Source organism: Fusarium oxysporum, chromosome 2 (genome assembly GCF_000149955.1).
Source record: "Fusarium oxysporum f. sp. lycopersici 4287 chromosome 2, whole genome shotgun sequence".
NCBI lineage: Eukaryota > Fungi > Ascomycota > Sordariomycetes > Hypocreales > Nectriaceae > Fusarium > Fusarium oxysporum.
In genome coordinates this window covers 2,253,508-2,280,303 of record NC_030987.1, presented here as the reverse complement: position 1 = coordinate 2,280,303, position 26,796 = coordinate 2,253,508, and the positions used below count along the sequence as shown (strand labels likewise).

Below are 26,796 nucleotides of genomic sequence, written 5' to 3'. Positions count from 1 at the left end.
ACGATGCTCATTGCCGCACATACCCAAGTTTGGGGGTTCTCCCGAGGAGATGTTGGGGGTTAGACTGTTCGTTTTGGACTGTCATGATACATCATTCTATCGCTATTTCTCCTCGACCCCAGGTTTCCTTCCCCCAGCTTCTCTCGGTAACAGGTGATGTTTGAGGCTTTTTACCACGCGCTCCATCATTTCAAGCTGATGTTTCCGGCATGTAGTCACGGAACCACTCGTCATTGGATGTCTTTGGTTCTCGACCTCAGAGCTTCTGAAGTGACCCCGTGGCTCTATGCACGATATTATTGCTCAACCTCGGCCAAGACTCACAACCACCGAGTTTACCTTAATTAAGCCAGTCCAACCTTGGTCTGCACTGGAAGTACAGTACCGTCCATACAGTACAGCTCAAGATCCATGCCCTGTCCATGCATGGCATAACCTGGTCTAAGGTAGCGGTTATAACGAAGACATATGCCAAGTGGATCACCTACGCCATTCAAAACACGACTCGACGACTTGGATCTCACGCCTGAAATATTCATGTGATCGTACCTTTCCAACTCCGGTGCCGGCCCTCATTCGTCACTGGCGGCTCACTAGAAGCCTTCTGTTTTTTTCTTTTCAGCCCACCTGACGATACACGGCTTAATTTTATGGAGTCGTTATGCACAAGGTCGTTCACCTTTCTCGGTATGCGCCAACGGCTTTGTTCGGCATCTCTGCCAAGGTGACCTTTTCTGCTCCTCTAGTCGCAGCTTGCCCAGCGAACAACTTGAATGTCCTAGTCGTTGCGACCCCAGTCTCAGTTCCATCCATATCCATGGTCTATCACATCGTCATGGTGGAGTCGGTGCAGGGTCCTCCATTTTTTATGTTCGCTCTTCCATGCAGCTACGAGACGCTACTGTAAGTGACTTACTAATTACAGATTGTGTTTTCTCGTTATCGTGTTGAAAATTCGATTCCCATCATGACCATGAAAGCACAAGAAGAGGGGTTTATGGGTCCTGGCTGGTATATCCGCATCAGACTGAAGCGTTTGATTCAGGCTAAGATAAAGATTGCCTGAATCTTGAAAAAAAGTTTTCGCATAGGTGCTGGCCAGGCTGAATATGTAGGTATCTTCAGACTGGCTAAGTGGGATAGAATGTTCTCGTTGTATCTTTTCCTCCATAATACAACAGAGTCAGCATCGTGAACGACTCAATCCATACGCCCTGTCAGCCTTAGCTCAACTACAGTACTCTTATGCTCTAGCTCAGAACCATAAGCCCACAGGTTTAGATGCCAGTCCGTAGAACACGGTCCTTCAGCCAAATTGACAGTTAATCTTGTCAGATATCATTCCCGAAACTAATAATTTCGAGGCTGACGTACAATCATCAATGAAATCCCATGGATATTACACCCTCGTTGTGTTTTTCCTGTACACTCCCTAGCCATGTTGATCTCAAATCATGCCAAGCCACATGTACCTGATCCCATTCTCAGACTCGATATTCCCTAAAACAACACCCATGACACAGTCATTTCCAACATCAGAGCATATCTCACTCGTAGTCGAACCATATCAGATACCCTCATCAAATAAACACGACGCCAACAGATCCTACCCCAACTGTTTCTCAATCCTGGTTAAGAAAAAGGGGAGATTATCCGCATCTTTGCCAGCTCACCCCAAGATTTTCTTTTTTGTCGAGATGTACATAGTAACAACTGAGAGGTGAAGTTACCTTTTCAGATTGGTGACTTCAGATTGGTGACATGCTGTGGGAATTTGTTAGTGCTTCGAATCAGTACAAGCGCCAGGGGCCGTCTTATCGGATCCCACACGCCGAAAACTCCGGGTCCAGATCTGGTAAGACTCCGATTATGTGTTGAACAGTAATCAATCAACGTAAATGTTAGGTGTTCCCTCCTTGGTGACGTTGATCCGAAAAGGGATATCCAGTGGATGGAATTCATGATTATCGTCGCTGTATAGATTTGTAAGTCTGAGGGAGCATTTCTTAGCAACCTCAGTTTCATTGACATACAGCCAGCGGATATGCCATTTGCTGCATCTGTCTTCTAAACTTCGCTCCTTACTCTACCACGCTCCCTTGTCAACCAGTTCGCTTCATCGCATCACATCCCCCGCCATGAAGCTCTCAATACTTCGATTTCATGCCATCGTGGCAGCGACCATGTTCGCAACAATCGCTTTCGCCGAGCATACCAGCAACTGGGCCGTTCTCGTCTGCACATCGCGATTCTGGTTCAACTACCGTCATCTCGCCAATGTCCTCTCCATGTACCGCACCGTTAAGCGTCTGGGTATCCCTGACTCCCAGATCATCCTCATGCTTCCCGACGACATGGCCTGCAATCCCCGGAACGCGTTCCCTGGAACCGTCTACAGCAATTCTGATCGCGCTGTTGATCTCTACGGCGACAACATCGAGGTGGACTACCGTGGCTACGAGGTTACTGTCGAGAACTTTATTCGCCTGTTGACGGATCGCGTGGGCGCGGAGATGCCGCGAAGCAAGCGCCTTCTTACCGATGATCGAAGCAATATCCTGGTTTACATGACTGGTCATGGCGGAAACGAGTTCCTCAAGTTCCAGGATGCTGAGGAGATTGGCGCGTTTGATCTTGCCAACGCTTTTGAGGAGATGTGGGAGAAGAAGAGGTAGGTGGTAGCTCCATTGCTTTCTTGTAACCCACTAATGCTGTCCAGATATCACGAAATCCTCTTCATGATCGATACCTGCCAGGCGAACACTATGTACAGCAGGCTTTACTCCCCTAACATCATCGCCACCGGTTCCTCCAAGCTCGATCAGTCCTCATACTCACATCACGCCGACAACGATGTAGGCGTCGCCGTCATCGATCGATACACGTACTACAATCTTGAATTCCTCGAGAACAACGTCAAGGACCTGAACAGCCAGAAGACAGTGGGCGAACTGTTCGACAGCTACGACTTCGGCAAGATTCACTCACATGCCGGAGTGCGCTACGATCTCTTCCCCGGCGGTGAAGAAAATGCCCGTAGCCGTCTGATCACAGACTTTTTCGGCAATATCCAGAACGTCGAGGTTGACCGCAGCGGCAACCTGACTCTCGAGGAGGATCTCCTGGCGCTCAGCAAGAAAATTGCCCTTCTGCAGCAGAGGGAAGCAGAGGCAGCCAAGGAGTCTGTTGGGGAGAAGGTATCTGCAAAGGCACCTGCCAGTGCTCCAACTGAGACAGCCAGGAAGATCCAAAAAGCCAAGGCATTGACGGATGACAACTGGTGGACCAAGAAAGTCGTTGGTGCGACAGCGCTTGCAGGTTGTGGCCTTCTCTGGACTTTAGGGTCCTTCTTGGAGGGTTGAGGTCAATAATCACGAGTATTGTTGTTATTATACATTTATGGCATACCAAGAATATGGAGAACGGCGTACTTGACGGGATTGATGTATTTTTTGTTACCGTACTAGTAATAAGTCATGAGCAATCTGCAGATATGGCCAGAGACAAACGGTCCTGCACAAAGTATCTTGGCTTCATGAGTTTTTGATACCATTTCAAATAAATGTCCGTGTCCTGGTATTATTGGTACACTATGATACTTTCTACCAGGTACTCGCAGTCTAATTCGAGTATATGTAGTTCAACACCTAGCAGCACAAAACGATCGTATTTGGTTGTTCTTCATGGCGTATGAGGTGTGTACTGCTTCTTAGTCAGCAACTTTTTTGGTGTCAACCATTTCATACGAATATCTCATCAAAGTCTCGGTACTGCCATGCCACTGTCGAATTAAATTCTCGATCCGCCTTTTCACTTGATTATCCCATAAGTGTTATAATTCTCATGTCACTTGCGGACGTCTTTTGACACGGTCCGTCCCAGCTGCCAGGATGGAAAAGTCCAAGGTGAGGCTTCAATAACAAAAGATTCGCTTGACTGCTTTTGGGCGAGAAATTCTGCCACAGCTGCACAGTCTTTTTTGTATCTCCTTTGTCGAATAGAAAGTTATAAGAGAAGACTTGCTGACTGTTCTGGAAAAAAGACAAGGCCCCTCAAAACAATTCATCTCAAGTCGCGTCCACTGACAACTCATGCCCTAGCATGGTCTTGTGACGCCGAGCTTGCAGTTGCTACAGATGATACTATTTACATATTTCTTCCCGAGTATCCGAGGAGTGGTGGTCCTGACGAAGGAGCGGATGAAGAAGAATTACAGAGCCAGTACACGCTCTCCTATCGGGCCTCAGGCTTGATCCGTCCAGATCCCACAATCAATGCACAGCTTTGTTCGTTTTCCGGTATCAGAGTGGCTGGGCCGCCAGCTAACGACGAGAATTGGTTTCCTGGCGTGGGGAATGGGTTAGTCACAGGTTCGGGGGCGCCAATCTGCCAGATTGTGAGGTTAGAATGGTCACCAAATGGATTGGGTTGCAATCTTCGACCTATCTTAACAGCACTGTCGACCAGTGGGTGTATATACGCGATTGGTGAGCATATCGATCGGCAGTCTGCAATGATAGCAGGCATGCGGGTTCGAAGCTTCAAGGCATGGAAGACACTCTGGGGCCTCGGAGCCCAACTTCCACTGCCCGACAGCAACGAGGAAGATGGATACCGAAATATGAATGAACGCATCCAGGCCTTCTCGTGGGCCAAAGAAGTGGATACAGGGAGAGGTCTTCTAGCGTACTGCAATGATGTCGAAGAAGTAGCTGTAATGGCGGTGCAGCTCTTCTCGCAGGCAAAGGAAGGGGATCCCTCGTGTGAAGAGACGCGATGGGACATCCAAGAAGTTGGCCGGTTTGATGGTAGAGGGAGACATATTAAGGAAGATGTGAGTCATGCTGAACTTTATCGGAGAAGACTCTAACATGAAATAGGCTGTGGATATCACAGATCCCGATTACGTGCCTCATGGGAGTGCCTTTTCTTTGAAATGGAGTCCTTGGTTCAATAGCCAAGGCAAAAATGTCGCTATACTGGCATATTTGGCAAAGAATCATGTTGGGTTCCGAAAGATCACTATCCTGGGCAATTGGGAGAGAGGCCAGCCTCCACACATCGAAGTCGAGAAGACGGATATGACAGCCATTTGCATGTTTCTATCAACGGATGCGTATATCGAGTGGGAAGACCTGGTACGTGGTTTATGACGCGTGGCATAACCGTAGCTAACGTGACTCGAGATCGTATATGACGATGATAAGCCCATAGTCAGGGGCGTGGTCGCTGATCCGTTCAATGTGAAGCCGTTTCAGGTTTCGTTTGTTGGCGACGCTGAGGAGTTGGCTGGCGCTCACTATACTTGGGAGTGCTCGACAACGTATTCCAAGGAAGATGAAATAGTCTCATCGAATCCTATTTCTGGTACATAACTCTCACAGGCTTTGCACACAACACATCTAACGGCAACTTAGGACTTCTAATTCACGACCAAGGCATAACACACACAGGATCAGTTCCGTACTACTCAATCGCCAGATTATCTGCAACATCACGCAACCAAGACTGGTTTCAAACAAATCTTCCTGACTCGGAGGCTTCTGTGCCAAAATGGGCAACAAGAATTCGGAAGCACACAACACGGCTCGTTGCAAGAGCGGTTGCGCTGGAAGGATTAGACTCGGATTCAGATGACTCGGAAGACGACCTAATGGACGACGACGCAGCACAATTACAAGTTCCCGAATCGAGGTACCGCATCTGGGGCATGGTGCATTCACCCGGCGGCGGCACAACCGCAGTGCTTGTGTCACGATACAGCACTTTGCACCCAGAAAGGCGAGCACTCTGTAAACTCATGTTCTCAAGAAGAGACGAAGAGCGTGGCGAATATGATGCAGTCACACCAACGAAGCCTTTGACTACTGAAGGCCAGGTGTGGGAGTGGATGTACGGGAATGCCCCTGAAGTGCTTGGGACTACAGCAACCCGCAAGATATCTCCGGAGCTTAACAATTCTCTATTGAGAGAGCAGTTCAGAGATATTGCAGCTAGCCAACACTGCGTATTTTGCGATGCGGCTTTACGTTTGGAAGAGGAAGAGGCAAAATGTGAAAACGGACATTTGTTTGGTAAGTTGACTATTCCTCCTCTCTATTGCCGTTGTTGTTGACACATTTGGATAGCGCGCTGTGCTTCTACGGGACTGGCGATAATGGCTCCTGATATTTCTCGAATCTGTGCAGTGTGCGAGTTGCGATGTCTGAAAGTCGCAGAGTTGAAGCGTGTTGTCGAGACGCATTTTGGACCAGGGGCAAATGTACAGGCATCAGGGGAAGTTTGTGGTGGATGTGGGGGAAAGTTCGTCGCATGAACGAATAGGCGCCTGAAGTACAAATAAAACAGCAGAAACGATTTGGTGGCAGATCAGCGATATTGGGTGCAAGCGATTCCGCTGTATCTTCCCGATGGGGGGGTTCCTCCTACTATACACCACCATACAGGTACTTTGAGAAAAGGCTCAAGGGAGCCGGGAGATGAAGTTCAAGCTCAAGTGTTCTTTAATTAAAAGCAAAATCAAGGCTGCATACGCACAGGGGTAGGAACACACCATATAAGTTACAGATATCCTGTCCATTATTGTACCAATAACACAATAGGCGAGCAAAGCCCACCTGTGAGACACTGCGCGGCAAGGGAGCGAATCATTACCATCTGCCCCGCATTATCTCGGATTTAGTGTGTGAGCACCCTGGTTCTGTGATTCAGGTCACTCACTTCCTTTAAGCGCTATTACAATCACGTGCCAAAAGTCTGGAATCACCCCGCTCGACCCCCGCTTTCTCACCAAGGTAGCTCAACCATCTCATCAACTTTAACACGCAGTATCTCGATGAAAAATGGCTTCTGAAGAGCGCTCTTTCGGCTCAGAAATAAGCGGAAATCGCCAATTTAATCATGAATTTACTCCGGTCCAAAGAGCTGCAATAATGGCGGAGTTACGGGCCGGCAAATCTCAACGTACAGTTGCAGCTAACTTCAACACCACGCAAGGTACAATATCGAAGACCAAAAAACGCTGGGAAGAAGAGGAAATACTGCAATCTAGGGCACGAAAAGGGCGTCCTAAGAAACTTACGGCGCTGCAGATTGTAAGAATTAATTCATTTATTAATCGGCATCGTGAGATCACTTGGAATGACGTTCTTCTTGAGCTTGGTTTAGATGTCTCAATCCGTACCTTAAAACGACGTCTACAGAGCTATTGGCGCCGTAAATGGCGGTCAAAAAGACGGATTAAACTATCAGAAGAAGATGCAAAAGCCAGGCTTAAGCACTGTGAGTTTTGGCTCCATCATCTTGACGATTATATACAGGTAAGTCAGTTAAAAGTGAAGCTATTACCACTGACTTTGCCGTACAGATTTGCTTCAGTGACGAAGTTACTGTACAGAATGCACCGAACAACCCCGACGGCTGGGTCTTTCGCCGACCTAATGAGAGATATAGGAAGGACCTAGTTAACATTCAGTCACACGGAAAGGCTTGTCAGTCGGTCATGTTCTGGGGAGCCATTGCTGGAACTAATAGGTCATATATTATCCCTATGATAAGGGATCCGGCGGCCAAAAAAGGAGGTTATTCCAGCTGGTCATACAGGAAGGCTCTTACAGAAGGTCTCCTCCCTTTCCTCGATGAATTTGAGCTATTTCAGCAAGACAACGCCCGTGTGCATATCGCCAAAGCTACAATAGATTGGTTGCTTTTACACGGAATTATTCCAATTAATTGGCCGGCACATTCCCCTGATTTAAACCCAATTGAACATATCTGGAAGGCTTTAAAAGCTAAATTACGAAGGATTCATCCAGAATATATCAAATTAGGCAAAAGCGAGGCTCACAGGAAATTGCTGATTAAATGGATCCAAGAAGCGTGGGAGGCCTTGCCGGACCACCTGATTTTGAAGCTCACGAAGTCTGCCCAAAACAGGCTTCGCGCTTGTATGCGCGCGCGTGGTTGGTATACAAAGTATTGATCTCCTGATTCAGGGCTTTAAAATGATATATAAATGAAGCTATCACGATAATTCCCTCTATTTCAATTGCAATGTGAAGTCCGGCGGTGAGATCGAGGGTGCTGTTGGGGGTGCGGGGTGATTCCAGACTTTTGGCCTGACATTTTACTCCATTACCGTACCGTATCAAACGGATCCCTTGGCAGTGACAGGCAGCTGAAGCTACAGCACAGGGTATGTACTTCCAACAGCTTTCAATCCGTTATTGTCATCTTCTCTTCCCTTTTCCCACATTCAACCTCACTTTAGAGACATCCGCGTAAATACTTCCTGTGTTCTCTTTATTTTGCCCTGATTTCTACCTTTCCACCCCTGCTTCTACCAGCCACAACGCAGATCATTTACTAGCGGCTAGGAGGCTCTCACTTACACCATGTCTGCTTCGCGATCTGGCGCTGCCGTTCCAGCAGTCAGTGCCAACTTCGAAGAGTGTGTATTAGCATGTATTTCTATCGACTTTAAATATGATGCTTTGATGATTCTGTTTGATCTTTCCAAGCATGCTGACTCTTACACCAGATCTCTCGCTTCCAAGCCCTTTCTCTTCGTTGTCGGGCCAGAGGCCAAGGAGTTCCACGTACACAAGGAACTCATCGGCCGACAATCGCCAGTCCTAAACGCCCTGGTAAATGGAAATATGAGAGAAGCTCGAGAAGGTCGCGTCGTATGGGCAGACCTAGATGTCGACACTTTTGTGCGCTTCGCCAAATTCGCCTACTCTGGTGACTACAGTGAAGCACAACCTGTTCTTATCCCGGCACCAGAACTGGACACTGAGGGCAACCACTCGCCACTCAAATCATATACTCATGATGGGAATGGCTATGCATCCTCGTCTGGGCAGGACTCAGATGACTCTCGCAGCACCAGCTCGGATTCGGAGGAAATACGTGACGACAATGATTCTGATGAAGACGAGGACCTTGACGACGATGATGACTCTTCTGAAGGCACTCCAACCGGACACCACAGCCCTGCGGGTGACGAGGCAAGTTCATCTGAGGCTTCCACCACTGTAGACCACATGCCGACACGCAATGGCGGTAATCGACCCCCTTTCACCTACACCTACACCTATGAATATTGCGAGTGGAAGCTGCCAGCCGCCGTTGGCGAGTTTATACAGAGTTATCAGTCCAACAACGACCAACAAAATGGAGTTCTACAGTTGGCTGAAGACGGTGGGTTATCAAGACGCAAACGCAGGTGTCCGGATCAAAGTTATATGCTTGACGTAACAACCCCAATAGGAAAGCGGTTTGAAGCAATGAGAAACTTTGCCCGTCCTCCTTACAACTCATCCATGATTCACGGCGGCGCTCCGGCCGTGACTAGTTTGCAGAACACACAAGAAGGCAAATACTCATATCTGCCTGTCTTCCTCAGCCACGCACGTCTCTACATCCTGGCGGATAAGTATGGTGTTGAAGATCTCCGCCGTCTCTCCATCTGCCGCCTCCATTGTATACTCTACTACTTTTACTTCTACCAATACCATGTTCCCGACATTGTGGCCCTCGCGCAGGAGCTATTCGAAAATACTGTGGAGGATGACATTGCACGAGAGATTATTGTGGAGTACTTTGTGTGCTTCATTGAGTACATTCGGGATACCCCAGAAGTTAAAGAGCTACTACGTAAGGGAGGTGACTTTCCTGCAGCGTTGGTCTCTCGTGTGGCCATGCGCTTGTAAACAGGAGAAGGCCTACATGTGGCACTGGACTGAGACGGAAGCGAGGCGTTAGGATTAGGCATGTCAGGACGTTCAGGATTTGAAAAGGATATTTCGGACTACTTGGCTTTGCTTCTTCATTCCTCTACAGGAGGGAAAAGAATGGGGAAACTTCATCGTTGGTTTGTGGCTGTCAATTTCGTTCAGGTACAGGATTTACTGTCTTGCGGACAATTCGATAGAAAAGCCTAGGTTACTAAAATAATGGCTATTCAGCACGTGTTATATGCTCCGTAAGAGATGCGAATGCAAAGGCCAAAGACGTCACACAATAGACACACATAGAGCATGGATAGGTACACAGGACTAATGGAAGTAAGTCATCGAGGAATAATTTCATTTCCTATCTTTCGTCTCAAGTCTTTAATTCCTAGCTGCTGATGGCGACATGCTACCAAGCAAGCTCCCTTTCTTCTCTCCATCCAACGACCTTGAACCAGCCACAGAGGAAGGAGTAATATTCGAAAAGAACAAACGCAAACGTAGATACACATTAGCGACTAGCGCAGCTCCTTCCATCAGAGGAGAAGATCTCGCAGCAAGACGTCGTAACCTGTATACACGTCTCCCTTCAAACTAAATGACTGAGATAGCCACTCGCAAGGTCACCCTGACATGAGCGTAAATGACATGCCATGACACAATGACGGGTTAACGACCGCCTGAGATATATGAAGTTTATATGAACGTGAAACAAGAAAAAGTAGCTCGAAAGTAGCCACATAAAGAGAAAACAATTGGTCAAGTGAGTGACAAGAAGTTCGAAAGTAATTTAAATCATCCACCAGAAGAGTAAAGAAGCGTGAGCAGACCATAATGCTCAGGGTCTCTCCATGGTACCGCAGAACGCCGTTCCTTTTAATACTGTTTCATACAGGACCATCAACGGCTGTAAGCCGCTCAATACGCCTGGCCAGGTACGGGTTTCCTGCTAAGAGACCCCGAAGAAGATGGCCCCGAGCGAGGATCTTGGGAAGGATTCATGGGGCTGGGTCCAGGGGGGTTATGTCTTCGGTTCATCCCGCTCGGGCTTTGTGAACGGCCACCAGCAGGCCCAGGTGACTGAGAACGAGGTCCAGGACTCATGGATCCGCCACTGGGCGGTCCAGTACGGGGACCGGGTGACTGCGCTCGAGGTCCTGGGCTCATCGGACGTCCTTGAGGACGGCCGGGAGGTCCCATTGGTGATTGAGGACGACCGCCATTAGGATTAGGACCGGCAGGTGAGGCAGGTCGAGCTTGACCAAAGTTTCCTTGAGGGGTCATAGGTCGTTGTCCTTGAGGTTGATTAGGTCCAGGTCCTCGGGGAGGCCCACCAGCTTTAACAGGAGGGCCTGGGCGAGGGCCGCCTTGAGCAGGGCGGGGCTTCACAGGACGAGTTGACAGGCAGGTTCGAGGAACAACACCCTGTCGAGAACGGTCAAGTCGGATGCAGAGAGCCTGGAGAAAAGTTAGATTGGGCTGAAGCGTGAATTGGATTGTATAAACTTACCCAGCCATCATCGTACTCGTGAAGGAGTCGCACAAGGTCACCAGCTCTGAGTTCCAATTCATCGTCCATAGTGGGCTTGAAGTCAAGCTGCACGCGGTGAACGGCCGAATTTGCGGGTCCACCAGCAGCAGCAATGGCCGCAGCGCCTGCAGAAGGACTGTCGGGACCTCCAGAAGGAGCGGAAGAGCTACTGTACTCAGTACCAGCGGGACTAGCGGGAACAGCTGCCATAGGGGCATTCGGAAGGGTCAGGTCAAGTTGCTGAGGGCCTCCAGCCTTGCGAATCGAAGTCTTACGAGCGACAATAGCGGCAACTGCAGGTCCATTGGCGGTGAGGGGTCCCTGGGGAGAAGAAGGTGATTGAGGTGAGACTGGAGCGATGGCGGCAGCAACAGCCATGGTCGATTTTTCCGACATGGGGCTGGGAGAAGCCCTCAGCGCAGAAGCAGTCTCTTCCTGAACGGGAGATGGAACACGCTCGGCCTGTGTGCCGAAGGGGTTAGCAGGATCGACGCTTTGAGCTGTTGTTGGACGCTCCCAGGCACTGCCTCCAACGGCTCGAGGAGACAAGGGACCAGTAGCAGGCGAAGAAGCGGCAGCGGGTACAGCAAGAGCTAAACCTGCACCTTTGCTCGCACGCTTCTCCTTTTCAAGGCCGTTCCAGTTGGGAAGGAATTGGGTGACGGGTCGGAGACTAACACGGGGAGCCTTTGCATCAGTGCGGATAGAGGCAGTTTCAATGGGCTCGGGAGACATAGAACGACGCACAGCAGCTGCGGCAACCATAGGAGGGCCACCGTTACCAGCCATCGGGCCATGAAGCTTCTCATCATCATCATTCTCGAGTCTTTCCATCTCAGCCTGCTTTCGGCGTTTAGTGAAGATAAAGTAGACAAGCAAGCCCATGGCAAGTAATCCGCCAAGAACACCAAACGCGATTCCAGCCTTGGTTCCTGCGCTGGTACCACCACTAGCTTCTGGCGCAGCACTGGAGCTGGAGCTAGGTAGACTTGAGGCTCCAGACATGTCGGCAACTTCATCGATGGTTGTGGAAGCAGAAGCTGAGCCGGTGGCTTTGGCGAGAATGGATTCGATAGATTGACTGCCAGTGGGATCGCTAATAACGGAGGGGACGCTCGATGGGTCGTTACTAGTGGTAATTTGGGCGCGAGTTCTGGTCGGTTTAGCTGTTGAGCTCTCCTTCGCATCGTCATCCTCGGATTTGCTGCGAGACTTGGCATCCTCGGCAGCCTTCTTCTTGGCAGCCTCTTCTGCCTTTGCCTTCTCTTCCTCCGCCTTTTCCTGTTTCGCCTTGTCTTCGGCAGCCTTTTTCTTCGCTGCTTCTTCCTCCTTCTCCGCCTGTTCTTTTGCCTTTTCCTTAGCTTCTTCGGCTTCCTTCTTTTTCTCTTCAGCCTCTTCCTTCTTCTTTTCTTCGGCCTCCTTCTTCGAGTCTCTCTCGTCGTCGTCATTTGAGGAGCCCGTTGGTTTAGGCTCATGGCCTACTGTTTTGTAGCCACCAATCTTCCCTTCGAAAGTAGCTTCCATTGTCTTGAAGACAGTCCTTATTTCTTCTACGATTGTGTTAGTTGGTACACAATTCACTGGTCAAAACTGATATCGCAATTCGGGAGGCCAATTTGGTGTACTCGAAGAAATGCAAAACTTACGTGGTTGTCTCTTTTGTACATGGCGCTTTGAGCCGTCGGATGAGACGTCGATCTCATGAGCAATGTTACCAAACCCAAAAAGCCCGTCGGCCCTCCGGTGTACTTGCAGATGCCGGAGATGCATGTTTGCTGGAGTTTCGGGGGATTAGGTATTGCGGCAACAAATTCAGATGACGAGATCGCGCAAAGATCACAATTCGAAGTCTGTCGTTTTGGTGAAATATATCGTCGTGGAAGACAAAATTGGCGGGGCTGGTTGTCAGGTCGACTGGAATGAAGGGCGTTGCAATAGAGGGCGGGAATAAAGAATGTGTCCCTTAGGGGTCTCGAGACTGATGTCCTTATACGGGCGGCGGCGGCGATGTCTCAGACGAGAACGGTGGGGGGAGTGTGTCGGTAACGAGGGTGATGTGAATTCGCAAGTTCAACTGCTAGTTACAACGTGAAATATGGATGTTGTTGGACCAGCTGCCAAACCAGAGTTAAATGTTGAAAGAAAGCGATGGATATGAATATCGCTCTGATAAACAAACAGCGCACGGCAGCAGTCTTGCAAAAACGCGCCAGGGGTTGAAACGAATGGACAAACTGAACTCAACACGGGGAATAGCCAAAGCAAGGTGACCGTGCAAAGAAACAGTTCTGAAAACGAGTGAACGATTTCAAGGTTGAAAGAGTGTAAAAGAATGGTGGTGGAGAGAAGAAAAGACAGTGGGCGGAAGAGGCCCTGGACGAGGATATGGTCGTGAGATGAGGAGATGGGGAAGGGCCAGGAGCAGCTCAGTGGAGGCACTTGCCAAATACAAGGTTACCGAGCAAGGTCCCCGGACTTCCCATTGAATTCCAGGACCTACTAATGTTTGATAGGGCCAACCGAGCCCCCAAGCTAAAGTAATCCTAGCGGGTAGCAGAGCTGAACCTGGCAGTGACAGGGCTCTGGCCATGTACTTTGTGGTATTCTCTGTGCGATGTTCAGTCTCAAGATAGGCCAATTTTATTTGATGTTTCATCTTTGACCGGCTTTACAGTACACGGTGGTACAAGTCAGATTGTCCTTAGTCCTCGGTAGAATGACAATTGCCTCCATTTGTGAGTTGTTGAACAGACATGCGCCACACAAAATAAGGTACGTAGATGAGCTTGCATAAAGCTACATTGCAAGATACACATCATGGTACATCACACGACACTAGATTAGGCATATCGTATTCCAAATTTAACCTGCCACTTGTGCAGCCATCTCAGTTGTGTCGCCCGTATCACCATGACCATCACGACAGTGACTGCTATCAGGCCCACTAACGGATGAGACAGGGTCCTGATTCCCACTCATTTTATTCATGAGGCGCCGTGCATTAATGATGATCAGCAGAGAAGCATGCGGCCAAGGAAACCGAGTGACTTATGATTTGCCGAGAAGAGAAGAACCGAGGTGGGAGTCTTCAAGGCCGATCCTTGCTGATTTGTGAGGACTGAGGAGGTTCACAATAGCCAGGGATAGCGCGTTGGCGGGGGTCAAGTATCAGGGGTGGCTTGGGCCACTGACGCCAGGCGTCAGGTACATAAGTCGTATGATTGGTTGGCGCAGACCCGCTGAATCTGTTTAGCCAGGAACCGTTGAGGCGCCGGCCAATCCGTAATGGCTTTATCCAATCGACCCCTGTGCAGCGTGGCTGCAACAGCTCCCAGCTCCAGTGTCTTCCAATCCAAATTAGAGAATAGTCCGATTTCATTAAGATTATCCCACACCCACTCACACTCTCATCCTCTCCTTTTCCATGGATCCAACAACGAATATCGACCGATTCACTTAAGAATGTTAGTCTATCGAATTTGCCTTCGGTCAACGTTTTCATTTTGTGATCGGCTTCCTGCCCTTAGCTGCTTACCGTGTCTGTTGAAGCGATACAAGAAGAGAAAATCCATCCATATTTGCACATACAGTGCTGTGTTTACATCTCGGCCAACTAACAAATGATCCCACCAAAAGCTTTGATTCGATAATAGGAATCAGTGAGGTCTTTTTCGTCCTATTTGAATGAGTGGCTCAATTTCTTCGGCAGGATATTGAATCTAGGGCTCTCACTAGCAATTATGCTGATTCCATTGATTCGACTGCCCATTTCCGCGAGATCAGAAGAAACAAACTCCTCCTTTGTTTGCGCCACTTTGACCGCTTAACTGACGCATTGACTTTATATGGGTTGAAACGACAGATGGAGTCGAGTCTGTGCTTGATCTGTGCTCTTTCAATGTGTCCATCCATCCATCGATTGGAACCCACCCTTGTCATGCCGAGATGAGAAAGCATTTCGTGCAGCAATCGATTCTCGAAATGATTAGCGAAGTTTGGCAAATATGCCTTGCACAGCATCATTGCATAAAAACACAAAATGGTTCACAATCTGGTCTAGAATGAGCATTTTCAATCTCCAAATACAGGGATTTTAATTAATCTTTAGTCACATCGTAACAACGTCACTGTTTCATGTTCAGCCTCGGTCCCTCTGTCTCGGTTGGCAAACAAATGATATCGATGTCAGATCCATTGTTGTTGTGGATATGGCCTGTTGTTTAAATTTACTCGACGCTTTTCCCCAGCTTCAGCTACAGGCGCCGGTGCTCCGCAGTCGATGAGACAAGGCTTTCCCTGTGATACCTCACTGGGTTCCTGGGTATCTAATCAAATTCACAAGGACTCCGTAGAGAGTAGATACTGGCTAAGTAAAAGCCATAAGAGTCATTTCGGCTCTGTTTCGAGATCCTTGGTGTATCGATCACCTGCTGATAACAGTGCTGGCTACCTCTGAGAAGGTTGAAATTTCGCAGGATAGCCTGTTTTCGTCCTTTCTATCGTTACTCAAAATTGTAAGTGTGGCTGGTCAGAGACAATTGATTTTCAGGGATTATGATCACCATTGTCTGAGACATGACATTCCTGCATGGCTTTGAATTTGTCTCAGTGTTAATGGGGGTTCCGTTTGTCCCTTGAACACTTTTAACATCACAAGGGCCTGAGATTCGTTGCAGACCATTAAAACTGCATTCCCTATAGGAGCGTAACACCTAAGGGAGGGGAATCTCTGCAATCATCAGTCGAAGCTCGAAGTGGCCTCCTCAACACATCTGTTTAAGGTGGAATCACACCACCGAGTAAGGTAATGGATAACTGGATCCCCAATTCATGAGGCGAGTTACCGAAACACTTCCAAGTTAGTCAAGTTACGATTCGCTCATGAGTACGCCGTTGAGCTTCCTAAATATGTTCTTGAACTCTACCCATTTCAGCCGATGAGTTCTCAAGCCGCGACGTCCGACATGGCGATCTCGCTTTGGGGAGTCACCATAGGAAGCGATAAAAACACCAATAACCTTCCGCGGAATTTTCTATTCAGGCATCATCATATATCTCTATATATAGAAGGCAAACATGCTCATGTGTGAATCCAAACTGCTCGGTTCAACAGGCGTCATCATACAGTTATAAGTACAAGACCAGGCAAACGCTCGCTATGTTGAGTCAATGCTCCGGGTATATAATGCATCTCCCACAATCCAGCTTCGCCTCTTCCTCTTCCTCTTCACATGGAATCTTCCATCTGTCGACTTCTCGCCTTGATCCAGTTATCCTTATCCAACTTTCCGCCTTGAGCTTCAAGACCCATTCCCCTTTCTACCCATTCTTTACTCTCCATATGCCGCAGTCGACTTAGCGCACGAGCAAATGCGAATGCTTCCTCAGAACTAGCAAAGAGATTTGAGTCTTTGAGCTTGTCAACGCTGTGTACCAGGTCATGGTTGGCAGCAGCATCCTCCGCGTGCTCGTGCTTCACGCCCTGATTCATGAGGCTTTCAGCGATCTCATCTCGGGAGACAAAGAGTTCTGAGAGGGGCTTTTCTGTGGTAAGGACAAGCTTGGCGTTGCCCTCATACACGACATCGATGAATGTGATGAAGCGACGCGCGAGATCTCGCTGCTGGTGAGTCATTGCGGGAATATCGGTTACAATGAATGCCTCGTAAGCCCGAACCAGCTCAATGAAATCGGCGGCAGATTTTGGTTGTCGAATCAATTCGTCGAAGGTGAACCATGCCGCTCGTCCGCTGACTCGAGGAACATAAATCTCACGACCCCAGACCTTTTGCGTTTCGGGTCGAGGTTCAGGCTGTTCAGGATCGCCGAGGAACCGAAACCATTTCTCTGCGTGCGCATGCGCATGGCTGTCGAGTGACGTGTGATATACACCAGATGGAGGTCGAGGGATCTTTCGATAATCGGTTGGCGAGTCGAGATTTATGACATGCAAGCGATTCTTGAGAAGTTCGATGGCGGGGATGAATGACTCTCGCTGGACACCGTTCTTGTACAGCTCGTCGGGGTGTCTGTTGGAAGTTGTTACCAGGACCACACCGTTTGCCATGAGAGATTCAAGCAGTCTGTATACGGTCAGCATTGAGCGAGTTTGAAGTAATAAAGTGCACCCACCGTCTCAAAATCATTGCATCTGCTACATCTGTGCACTGGAATTCATCGAAACAGAGCACATTTGCCTGCTGAGCAATGTCGGCCGCGATATATGGTACCCCGTCAATGTCGTTTCCATGCTCCATTTTGAATCTATGAAGCCGCTTATGTACATCTTGCATGAAGTTGTTGAAATGAATTCGACTTTTTGACTTGACAGATGGAGGCAGAGTTTCGTATAACAGATCCATCAACATGGTCTTGCCACAACCCACGTCACCATAGAGATACAAGCCCCTCGGAAGGTTGTTAGGGATGTCCCCAGTAGCCGACCTGCTGCCGCCTGCGCCGAAAAGCGACGAGAATATTGACTTCTTCGAGGGCTTGAGGGATTCGATGCTGGGGTGCTGGACAGGCGGGGCGTCATACTTCTCTAACTCATGATATAAGTTTTGAAAATTCTGTATGATCCCTTCTCTCTTGTCAGTACTTGCTTACGTTCCTGACTGGATTCCGACATCCTCACCTCTTTGGTGTTCATCGTTTCGCAATCTGCCCGCCTGTACTCTTCTGTCATACTCTGGAATTGGACCTCCGCCGTGTACAGGTTCAGCATCGACTACTGTTGCCATCGATCGCGATCGATTTAAACATGACGTCGATAGGTTGGCGCCTTGGATCGTAAGGGCTTGCTGTGATTGCCGGTAATATAAGCCTGTTCTCAAGGCCTGCGGTGTTGCGCTCGTCCGAAGCGTCCTCGCAAATCTGCCGCCATCCGCCAATGGCCGTAACAATCGAGGATGGCGAACAGTGGCACTACACCTCAGCGCGCCGCGCATTTTGATCGCATATATGTCGCAAGAATCGAGGCGGTTTCGTTTGCGATCGGTCGCTGGTGAGTTTACGGAAATAAGTTTGTAATATGAGAGAGTTAATCATGGAGGGGAGTTGCGAATCCGGTATTCAAGTGACGATAGTGTGGGCCGGGTTTAGAATTGGTTCCCGGTACTGGTATTCCATCCGTGACCCGAAGGCTACCGATATTCCCGGAGGTACTTTCAATTAAGCAGTCTTGTGTCAGCTTGCCGAGGCTCACTAACACACGTTACTTGATGGTTTTCAGTAGCTTACCCTAGATGCTCGACTCAGACTTCAACAGTCAGCTGTTCACAATTTCACATGATATATCGCCAACACTGCAGACTCAAACCTCTAGGTTTAAGCTCTTTGTCAGCTCTTTCTAAACGCTATATTCGAGCGTAATTATTCATTTGAAGACCGGCCCGGTTGCTATGCTCTCGGGGTTTATAATCAAGATGCCGATTCAACTCCGAAGGCAAAGCATCAGCAATTATGAATCCTAGTGCGCAGGTCAGAACCCCTTGGATGTTGCGAGATGGTTCCAAACTCCTCTGACCACGATTCGGAGAACCATCTCCGACCAAGGTAAGTGACTCGATAGTAATGGCAAGTCGGCATCCAAAACACGCATATGGTTATTACTATAAGATTAGATATTTGAAACCTGGCGAGTGACGGGGTTCGAGGTTATGCATCGGTCGAAGAAGTACTTTGACCCAGTGATCGATTCATTGCCTGGTAGATACAAGCTTCGATGTACGGGCTCACAGGTATTATGGTCTAGTAAATAATATATTCAAATTACTCCCGCTGTTTTAAACACAGTTCCCAGACGATTCCGTGGATATCATGTCGCATCTCTCCAAACATGCCATCGACTTCTCTGCCTAGGCCATAATAACAGCAAGACCAACGACAGCGACCAGACCAGCGAGAGGAGCACCAAGGACGCCAGCAGCATTGTCGTCGTTCTTACCATCCTTGGACTTTCCGGAGCTGCTGTCGCTATCTGAATCGGCGTCATCAGCGTCCACCAACTCGCCACCAAATGGCTTCTTGCCAGGGTTGACTCCAGAGCTTAGCTCCGATGCACGCTTCTTGTAGTCGGAGAGAGTCTTGTTGGAGTCGGCGTTGATGATACCGACCATACCCGAGGCGCATTCTTTGCCCTGGGAGGAATAGAAAGGCGTAGGGTCAGTGTCATTGACGGTGACCTTGAATATCTTGTCCTAGAGACGTGTTAGAAATCGCAAAGATGGCCCGAGGAGTCGCAGCTTACGGCAGATCCATTGTCAGTGGGAAAGAAACCGGAGAAGAAGCCAGTGCCCATATCGAGAGGAGAGCAAGGGTATCGGTAATCGCCAGCAACGACGCTGTGGTTCTTGGGCTCGAAGTGGAATTCGAGGACATCACCCTTCTCAGCCTCAACCTCCTCAGGGTCGAACTTGTCGTCGCTGGTAGCTGTGATTTTAATAGTCTTGGCGCTGGCCAGGTAAGCCAAAATGGCTGAGGCGAACAACGTCTTGAGCGAAGGCATTCTCGGTCGTAGAGTGGTGCTGTAATACTTAGTGATGCGTGGTGTTAAGAGTACGAGCGGATGAGGATCAATAAGCACGATAGGCAAGTTGGAGTTTATCAGTATCTGAGAAGTTGACCGCTACGAGCAAGCCTGATAAAAAAGATTCAACGTCAGGCCAAGAGTCGCCTGTTGCCCAGCAGCCCCAAACATCAAGGCAATTTTTCCGTGTTACTTCTGACATGGGCCAGCCGATACTCTGTATTCTGATTGCCTAACAGAGACGCCAAGATCAGGTTTTGACCAAGGGGAGATCAAGGAGATGCAGGGACTCTCCATCACGAAAGATTCACTGGTTTGTGCGTTGAGGTCGGTTATTTGTTCCATCGAGAGCCCTGTTTACTTGTGCAACCCCGGCAACCAGAAGCACAGGGATGATGGCTTACCCTAGAGCTCCAGTATGCAGCCTGAAATCTGCACGTTCGTCGAAGTTGACTTACAACATGCGTGATCCTCCAAATTGACAAGGGTTCGGGTCTAGAACTCTGTTGCAAGATAAGACAATAGTTTAATGGTGTCAATGGTGTCAATAGTGTCAATGGAATGTTTCTTCGGTCTCGGACGATAGTTCAGACACATGCCATTAAATAAAGCTGTGGAGCACAGCCGAGACCGTCAGTCTAGGACGAGGTGAATGTTGCAAACGGCTGAGACGGTGCATCTATCCTTGTTGCTGATCTCGTAAGGTAACATGGGTTCCATTCACCGCCCTACGCGCGTCGTTTACGACGTAGTATGCTGATATGTGGGATGCTTATCTCCCTTTGTATAGTACAGAGGTTTAGCAAAGAACGAACTTTTGCCCTGCAGGGCAGGCATCAAGGCCTTCTCATGACTCTGGTAACTTTTCAACGTTCGTTAGTGAAACGATGGTATGTGCATTAGTTAGTTGGCAATGCAGGCACGTACTATGTCATCAACGAGAACTGTGATAGTTCTATGGCTTAACTATTTTCCCATATCATGAAGCTTGTTTTCGCCAAGTAACGGTGTAATGTACTCTATACATACTCCAGGTTGGTGTACTGACTGACTCAGCTCGTGCCCCATCTCCCGATATCACTTCCGGGGTCCCGGAATACCGGTGTTAAAAACCGGAATGCTCCACAATGATTCCGGGTCCGAGTGTTCAGCGGTCCGACAAAGAATTAACCTTCTCCGGTCGCTGGGCATTTTCGGAAGCTATGGCCAAACCTGGCCGTAAACCCGAAACGAGTGGTCGGGGACTCGGCGTCCTCGGCCGAGAATGACTAGCTCGGACATCGTAAAGGGACGGATCCATCGACGCCAGTCTAGATCCCGGGAATTGATGATGGGGCTGAACCGCACCTTTAACTTTGGCCCAATGTAATCATGAACGGACTTTTATTAGATCGACGTTATGATCTGCAAAGCAAATTGAGCCCTAAACCTGATCGTGATGTCGAGTGACACCTGTGTCATCCCCACGGACGCAAATGATATGGGGTTTAATATCAACAAATAATCAAGTTGATGCAGGAATTTCGGTAACAGGAAAGAATCAGCTATTGTGGCATGTCATCAAATTTCCCCAGTATCCCCACATACATACTCTACGGCCTGAGGCTGAGCTGCAATGGCAAATCAAGGGGGGCAAGGATGAAGAAACATCGTTTCGCAGCGTGCCTCGCGAGTCTCCTACCACACCTAGAAGAATCAATATTGTGATCCGCGAACAGCTAAGATATATGGTTTGGGTCTCGACCTTGTATAGACTGGGGCCAAGATTCTCACGTGAAACACGAACGACATGCGACTTTCGATTCAGCATCCAAAAGATCTACAGATAAAGTGGTCAAGAGATCAAGCCACGCACTAGCTGCTGTCACCGGCTATCGTACCTGAACAAGGCCACGGAGGCCATGGTGTCTTTGAACGTTTTGACGGTTCATCCCTAGGGCATGCATGTCATCAATGGAGTCTAGAACATCGCATACTCACTATACTACGTAGTAATAAGGAACAAAGGTAGTACAGTAGAACGTAACGTAATGTTCAATAAACAATGGGCTAGAACATTGAAGAACACAACCGTACACTACTGAACACCTAAAGTGAAGGGAATATTGGTTGTTCCAGCCGTCAATGGGCTGAACAGTGCCGGGAACCTTTGTACTTACTTCGTTATCAGAGTTTGTCTTTATGCCTAGAATTGCTTATTAGCAACTAATCGCTGGGTGTTTACCAACAGCATGACACAACAGCAAGAGTAGCACAACTGAATAGACAACAGCACAATCAACGAGACGCATGCAAAATTCCATAACCGATGTATCCCGATCGCCAACAACAGCCTCAAAAGAGGTACTTGAGAACCCGAGCCAGTAAAACTTCCCCGGCTCCCCAACACCAGAACGCAAATGGAACATTAGGCTGTGGGTCATGGAAGAAGACGAAGACTCTGCCGCGATTCTCATCATGGTTTCAGCCCCATAGACGATACGACCCGAAAGAGTCCTTTTTTCCATTCCCCAAAGTTACATTCCTAATTGACGAACCAATAGAAGTCAAATGTCAGATATGCCATCAGGCGAACTGTCAGATCAAACCAGATGCAGAGCCGCTTGACGAAAGTACATTTAGTCTAATGCCATGTGGTCATGCTGCTTGCTTGCAGTGCCTCGAAGGGTGGTTCGAGAATCAGGGCACTTGCCCGTTCTGCCGAGTCGATCTCATCTATCCCGGGTGTGGGCATAGAGTTCCAGTGAGACCCCTGACTAGGGAAGGACTTCATCTGCTACCAAGGACACTACCAGACCAGGGCAGGATCCCGAATCTCTGTGCGCGGTGCCTCAAAGCAAGATTGCTGACTCGAGCAGGAGAAAAACTTGAACAAGCCATGGAAGGGTTTCGAGCAGCCAGACTGCGACTTCACTACACCAAAGCACCCACTGACGAGACAATTATGCTGAATATGAGAGACGAGTTTGAGACAGTGCTCCGAGATGAGGTATACCTCAAACGACTAAGCACGTGGTTGACAAGCTGGTAGGGCGCCATGATGCAGGGAGTCATGACTCGATCGATGGTAGGTAGGGGTGAGATAGCCTTTGAGATGCAACTACTATCCGCGGAAATCGTAAAAGTACACGATACCTAGTCCGTAGCAACAGAAATTTCCTCAGCCTGCTCGAGTCAGAAAGTGAAAGATATACAGGGATAGAGAGTGGCTGAAAGAAGCGGTATTGTGCAACCCAAGCTGCCGCATGTTAGATACCTGTCTCTCAGGCATCATCGGCGAAGCTGCCATGGAACAACCACGTTTCCCCCCCATAACCACCTGAATCGCGAATGTGACGTGGATGCTACGTATGCACATGCGTTGAAAAAAATTCCCGAGGACTTGCAAGGACGGGCCGACAATTCAGCTGTCTAGGGACCTTATGGTGGTCGATCTGGTGCATAAGCTTGAGTCGGTACTGGGTTTCGCACCTAGTATCCGTCCGAACTGACTCGACGACCTCTGATTGGGAGGGGCCTTGGTTTTGATGGTTGTGAATTGCTTATTAGTTTTGTGATCCGAGACGCCAGCCTCGGATGTTTTGCAGAATAGGGAAACCAAACAAAGAGCCGCAGGGAGATATGGAGGGCTGAGTAATTTAGAGATGAGGGAGAATTGAAGGCAGCGCGCGGAAAAGAAGGAGAGTCCGAATAGGTAGTTGAAGTGGATCTCCGGCGGGAGGAGGGGCGCAGGGCAGACCCACTCTCAACGGCAGCTCCGTGACCGCGACGGGCAACAACGGGTCGGGACCATAGAAATCAGTGGGAATCAAGAGTCAAGACAAGATTACAAAGATATTAGTGAGTGAGCCATTTCCTTGTTGCTAAAGCTCTATTCACCATTAAAGTCGCCAAGACTGCGTATTTTCGAGTCAATGCTTCTCCTGTTTCTTGTTTCTGACCAATATTATTCCGTACTTGCAGCTTTCTCGGCCGGGTCGTCGGAGGACAATACAAGGATGGTAAGAGTATCCTCTTCCCCCTTGTAAATGGGTGTGACTGTGGTGCAGCTTGAATAATTTTTTATAGTCGGTCTGGAAACCGGGTTGATGTCCGGTACACCCGCTACCACGACCGTGGCGCTGGGACTCATGCTTGTACGGCCTGCTGCAGCCCCCATTGAAACATGTAAGTGACACATCATATACGGTGAGAATAGCTAGACGTAGGGACATTAAGCGAGAATAATGTGTATTATCATACGAGTTCTAAAGATGGTGATGAAGTGACTGCCGAGGCATGGATGTGTATTTCGGTAAACCGAATTATATCGGCCAACAATGATTGGTTTTCAAGGTTATACACAGTCTGCTTTGTAGAAAGTTGTCTAACCTGGGATTTCCCTAGGGACCAGAGTAGATTCGATCTGATACTTAGATAACGGCTTTTGATATTTACTACAGTGGTAACAAAAGTCTGTTGGCGACTAACAGTTCTTGTAATTGTTTGTCTCGTTACCTAGTTTGTATAAAACTGGCCAGTTTTGCTAACCCTCAACGGTCGGCATTTGCCGAGGTGGGGACGGGGTCTGGACTTGAGCCCCTCAGCCACATCTCGACGTTGAGTTCCAAACCCTTGGAACAGCCTTGGGGTCTTCTTCCCTGGCGAAGATCGAGATTTAGGGGGGGCTCACCCAAATTTGGGGAATGGCAGGCACATGACGATATCTTTGCCAGCCCAAGCCCCAGGTCCGAGTTTATCGCGGTGGGTGCAAAACACACTGCGTCATATCGCGACATCGTCTAGTCATTATGGCACAGCCAACTCAATCATAGCATCCAATCTCATTCTGTAAGTACCTAGTCCAAAGATGAGCGGTGCGCTCTCCTGCGCAAATGTCCCTTGTCCTGCTGGACTTACCAAGCTTGGCTGTTGCTTCCACCCAAGCAAATGACTGCTCAGATGCTTTTTTCTTTCATACGAATCAATCGGTATAGCTAAAAAGTTCCAGCATGTTACATCGCATAGACGTGCCTATTACAGTATGATCATGATCCGCTTGGTTCGTTCTAGGCTCACGATCTGTCTCCCTTGATTGATCCCGGCCATTTCGATAATGCCATTACGTTCTCTGTATTTGCGCCCGTCGCGTTAGGCACTGTACTGTGCAATACGGTCCTCGAGCTGTGGTTGGGCCATCTCTGTTCTAGTGTTGCCATTCGAATTTGCATCACCGCCTATTGATCTCATTCTCGACCGTTGCGGTCCCAGTCATACGCCATGGAATCCAACCGTGATCTCGTAACAGCACTGGGGATAGTGTTGAGCCACCAGACAACGCCTTAAACGGCCGGACGATACGTACTCCTCCATTTTGTTTGATGGATCTGCTTTTTGGAGACTGGCCTTGTCGTTCCATTTTCGGTTCCCTAGACATGAGCGACCGTGCATCGCTAGCGGCATCCATGGCTTCACATCCTGATCTCCTAACTCTCCTCAGAAGGCCCTTGTTCTATTTCGAAAAAAGAAAAGAACGGCGCCTGGCAACACCTCCAACAAAGCTTAGCCTTTAATGGTAGCTGGGGAATGGTGTCACCCTGGGGGTCTTGGTTCCCACGGCTCTTGTTAGATGTCCTAGTTGAAAGGAGATGCCTGTCAGCAGACTAATTTCAAGATGCTAGCCTCTACGATCACAGACAAACACGATCGCAGAACATATGGAGGATGCAAGTAAGTCTAATGCCTCTCCGCCGCCGGCGCCGGAATAGTGCTGTGCTCACACGTAATTCTGTGCCCTGGGTTGGGTTGGGTTGGGAGGGCTTGATACTTTCATATCCTCATGTTCTCAAGCGACTGAATTTCAAGGATGCGTGTTTATGAGCGCGTGGCTCAGCAATGATCTCCGTACAGCGCACCCTGTCTGTCTGACTTACACCCACCTTATCGCCACAAGGGGGCAAGAAAGGCTCACGCCAGCCCGTCTTTTTCTGCAGCGAGGTTCGAAAGTGGGTGTGATGTGCCAGTTATTAGCCATACCCTCGGAGCCGCTGCTCTCGCAATCACCGAATCATGTTGTCGTCGACGGGTTTATGCCCAACCAAGCATGATGCCCATTCACCAAATCACTAACATCGGTTTTGGGCCCTGGCCCCTCTGCCGTCCAGGCCTCCGTCATTTCAGCTGCAACTCCGCTTTCCGTGAACTCAAAATCTTCTCAGCCACTACCTCCGAAGGACAGGATCCCTGGAAACATTGCCAGTCCCCAGACACCTATTTGCTGTACGGCAACACTTCCCGTTCAATCAATTGCTTCTTGGCACAGCTGCTAGATGGTGGTTTCATGGCTTTCGATACAGTTTCTCACATCCCCAAGTCTCATATTCTGTCGGGCCGCCTGGAGTATGTGTATACGGCTTGCTAGTGAGACACCTATCTTCTGTTTCCTCGACCCCCCCTAGACTACAGTACGCAATGTGATCTCAACTTCACTCGCCTCCGAGAATGGCAACAAGATATTGGACGGGGCATGTCAAGAGGAACAATTCGAAAAGTCGCGGTGTCAGCGTTCAAGTGTGGCTTGTTACCATTTTCCACATATCGAGTTGGTGGCGCGCTGCTCGCTCGCCCGCTTCATGGATCTCTTGCTACTGAGTTGACCGGCTCTTTGTCTTTTGCAGATTGCAATGCACCAGGGTTGCAGCTAGCTCATGACTGTTGCTTGTAGCGCAGCCCTGCAGCATATTCCCAGCATAACCGGCTGCCACTTGCATCGACTGGTCTCGCTGTCCGGCGCCGGCCCAGTGGTCTTCGTCCCAATAGGGCTGCCCCGTCCGTTAATGGGGTTCTCCGGGCCCTGGATCTCTAGAGGCACATGTATCTGATACTTCCTTCAGACTGTAGTATAGAAGCCCCCAATACATCTTTGCTTCCTTTCGCCGTCTCCTACAGAAACACTTGCCGCTGTGGCTGGCCTTCCCATGTGGCGGACCCTCTCGTGAGCTTATCGTTCTTAAGTCTTCATA

General features: G+C 49.0%; 8 protein-coding genes across 11 annotated transcripts; 3 read left to right on the top strand and 5 right to left on the bottom strand.

The window, feature by feature from the left end:
• Positions 1–669: 669 nt before the first annotated feature.
• On the top strand, positions 670–3,658 carry FOXG_06334 (uncharacterized protein). Of its 2 annotated transcripts, XM_018384957.1 has the most exons (3): positions 670–1,985; positions 2,040–2,671; positions 2,720–3,641. In XM_018384957.1, the coding sequence occupies exons 2-3, from the start codon at positions 2,139–2,141 to the stop codon at positions 3,360–3,362; spliced, it is 1,176 nt and encodes a 391-aa protein (XP_018242134.1). In that variant the 5' UTR covers positions 670–1,985; positions 2,040–2,138; the 3' UTR covers positions 3,363–3,641. The 2 variants fall into 2 exon arrangements, with proteins under 2 accessions (XP_018242134.1, XP_018242135.1); XM_018384958.1 differs by having other exon boundaries at positions 1,650–2,671; positions 2,720–3,658.
• Positions 3,659–3,707: 49 nt separating this feature from the next.
• On the top strand, positions 3,708–6,623 carry FOXG_06333 (uncharacterized protein). 2 transcript variants are annotated; one of them, XM_018384955.1, is made up of 6 exons: positions 3,708–3,905; positions 4,043–4,834; positions 4,881–5,138; positions 5,187–5,367; positions 5,418–6,074; positions 6,129–6,623. In XM_018384955.1, exons 1-6 carry the CDS (start codon positions 3,891–3,893, stop codon positions 6,314–6,316), a joined length of 2,091 nt encoding a protein of 696 aa, XP_018242132.1. In that variant the 5' UTR covers positions 3,708–3,890; the 3' UTR covers positions 6,317–6,623. The 2 variants fall into 2 exon arrangements, with proteins under 2 accessions (XP_018242132.1, XP_018242133.1); XM_018384956.1 differs by lacking the exon at positions 3,708–3,905 and having other exon boundaries at positions 4,010–4,834.
• A 1,555-nt stretch (positions 6,624–8,178) lies between these two features.
• FOXG_06332 (uncharacterized protein) lies at positions 8,179–10,078 on the top strand. 2 transcript variants are annotated; one of them, XM_018384954.1, is made up of 2 exons: positions 8,179–8,194; positions 8,540–10,078. In XM_018384954.1, the coding sequence occupies exon 2, from the start codon at positions 8,658–8,660 to the stop codon at positions 9,711–9,713; it is 1,056 nt and encodes a 351-aa protein (XP_018242131.1). In that variant the 5' UTR covers positions 8,179–8,194; positions 8,540–8,657; the 3' UTR covers positions 9,714–10,078. The 2 variants fall into 2 exon arrangements, with proteins under 2 accessions (XP_018242131.1, XP_018242130.1); XM_018384953.1 differs by lacking the exon at positions 8,179–8,194 and adding an exon at positions 8,233–8,449.
• FOXG_06331 (uncharacterized protein) lies at positions 10,053–13,703 on the bottom strand. Its single transcript, XM_018384952.1, has 3 exons — positions 12,912–13,703; positions 11,245–12,815; positions 10,053–11,192 (listed from the first exon to the last, which is right to left on the bottom strand). The coding sequence occupies exons 1-3, from the start codon at positions 13,033–13,035 to the stop codon at positions 10,653–10,655; spliced, it is 2,235 nt and encodes a 744-aa protein (XP_018242129.1). The 5' UTR covers positions 13,036–13,703; the 3' UTR covers positions 10,053–10,652.
• A 2,542-nt stretch (positions 13,704–16,245) lies between these two features.
• On the bottom strand, positions 16,246–18,578 carry FOXG_06330 (uncharacterized protein). The gene is made up of 4 exons (XM_018384951.1): positions 18,508–18,578; positions 17,903–18,431; positions 17,398–17,848; positions 16,246–17,348 (listed from the first exon to the last, which is right to left on the bottom strand). The coding sequence occupies exons 2-4, from the start codon at positions 18,213–18,215 to the stop codon at positions 16,493–16,495; spliced, it is 1,620 nt and encodes a 539-aa protein (XP_018242128.1). The 5' UTR covers positions 18,216–18,431; positions 18,508–18,578; the 3' UTR covers positions 16,246–16,492.
• A 346-nt stretch (positions 18,579–18,924) lies between these two features.
• Positions 18,925–20,432, bottom strand: FOXG_06329 (uncharacterized protein). The gene is made up of 2 exons (XM_018384950.1): positions 19,517–20,432; positions 18,925–19,466 (listed from the first exon to the last, which is right to left on the bottom strand). Exons 1-2 carry the CDS (start codon positions 19,772–19,774, stop codon positions 19,125–19,127), a joined length of 600 nt encoding a protein of 199 aa, XP_018242127.1. The 5' UTR covers positions 19,775–20,432; the 3' UTR covers positions 18,925–19,124.
• Positions 20,433–21,849: 1,417 nt separating this feature from the next.
• FOXG_19224 (uncharacterized protein) lies at positions 21,850–22,302 on the bottom strand (the record flags this gene model as incomplete). The annotated part of the gene is made up of 1 exon (XM_018399424.1): positions 21,850–22,302. One exon carries the CDS (start codon positions 22,300–22,302, stop codon positions 21,994–21,996), a length of 309 nt encoding a protein of 102 aa, XP_018242126.1. The 3' UTR covers positions 21,850–21,993.
• Positions 22,303–22,418: 116 nt separating this feature from the next.
• On the bottom strand, positions 22,419–23,603 carry FOXG_19223 (uncharacterized protein; the record flags this gene model as incomplete). Its single annotated transcript, XM_018399423.1, has 2 exons — positions 23,052–23,603; positions 22,419–22,960 (listed from the first exon to the last, which is right to left on the bottom strand). The coding sequence occupies exon 2, from the start codon at positions 22,566–22,568 to the stop codon at positions 22,419–22,421; it is 150 nt and encodes a 49-aa protein (XP_018242125.1). The 5' UTR covers positions 22,569–22,960; positions 23,052–23,603.
• Positions 23,604–26,796: the final 3,193 nt, after the last annotated feature.

What these genes read in the sequence shown, in the direction of transcription:
- FOXG_06334 (XM_018384958.1), top strand. Translation starts at nt 2,139, where the DNA reads ATGAAGCTCTCAATACTTCGATTTCATGCCATCGTGGCAGCGACCATG. An exon ending in GAGATGTGGGAGAAGAAGAG is followed by an intron (nt 2,672 to 2,719) that starts GTAGGTGGTAGC and finishes AATGCTGTCCAG; the next exon opens with ATATCACGAAATCCTCTTCA.
- FOXG_06329 (XM_018384950.1), bottom strand. Translation starts at nt 19,774, where the DNA reads ATGCCTTCGCTCAAGACGTTGTTCGCCTCAGCCATTTTGGCTTACCTG. An exon ending in CCACTGACAATGGATCTGCC is followed by an intron (nt 19,467 to 19,516) that starts GTAAGCTGCGAC and finishes ACACGTCTCTAG; the next exon opens with GACAAGATATTCAAGGTCAC.
- FOXG_06330 (XM_018384951.1), bottom strand. Translation starts at nt 18,215, where the DNA reads ATGCGCGGCGCGCTGAGGTGTAGTGCCACTGTTCGCCATCCTCGATTG. An exon ending in AAACGATGAACACCAAAGAG is followed by an intron (nt 17,849 to 17,902) that starts GTGAGGATGTCG and finishes ACAAGAGAGAAG; the next exon opens with GGATCATACAGAATTTTCAA. An exon ending in GATGCAATGATTTTGAGACG is followed by an intron (nt 17,349 to 17,397) that starts GTGGGTGCACTT and finishes GACCGTATACAG; the next exon opens with ACTGCTTGAATCTCTCATGG.
- FOXG_06331 (XM_018384952.1), bottom strand. Translation starts at nt 13,035, where the DNA reads ATGCATCTCCGGCATCTGCAAGTACACCGGAGGGCCGACGGGCTTTTT. An exon ending in TGTACAAAAGAGACAACCAC is followed by an intron (nt 12,816 to 12,911) that starts GTAAGTTTTGCA and finishes ACACAATCGTAG; the next exon opens with AAGAAATAAGGACTGTCTTC. An exon ending in ACGAGTACGATGATGGCTGG is followed by an intron (nt 11,193 to 11,244) that starts GTAAGTTTATAC and finishes ACTTTTCTCCAG; the next exon opens with GCTCTCTGCATCCGACTTGA.
- FOXG_06332 (XM_018384953.1), top strand. Translation starts at nt 8,394, where the DNA reads ATGTCTGCTTCGCGATCTGGCGCTGCCGTTCCAGCAGTCAGTGCCAAC. An exon ending in GTCAGTGCCAACTTCGAAGA is followed by an intron (nt 8,450 to 8,539) that starts GTGTGTATTAGC and finishes CTCTTACACCAG; the next exon opens with ATCTCTCGCTTCCAAGCCCT.
- FOXG_06333 (XM_018384955.1), top strand. An exon ending in GGAGACATATTAAGGAAGAT is followed by an intron (nt 4,835 to 4,880) that starts GTGAGTCATGCT and finishes AACATGAAATAG; the next exon opens with GCTGTGGATATCACAGATCC. An exon ending in ATATCGAGTGGGAAGACCTG is followed by an intron (nt 5,139 to 5,186) that starts GTACGTGGTTTA and finishes ACGTGACTCGAG; the next exon opens with ATCGTATATGACGATGATAA.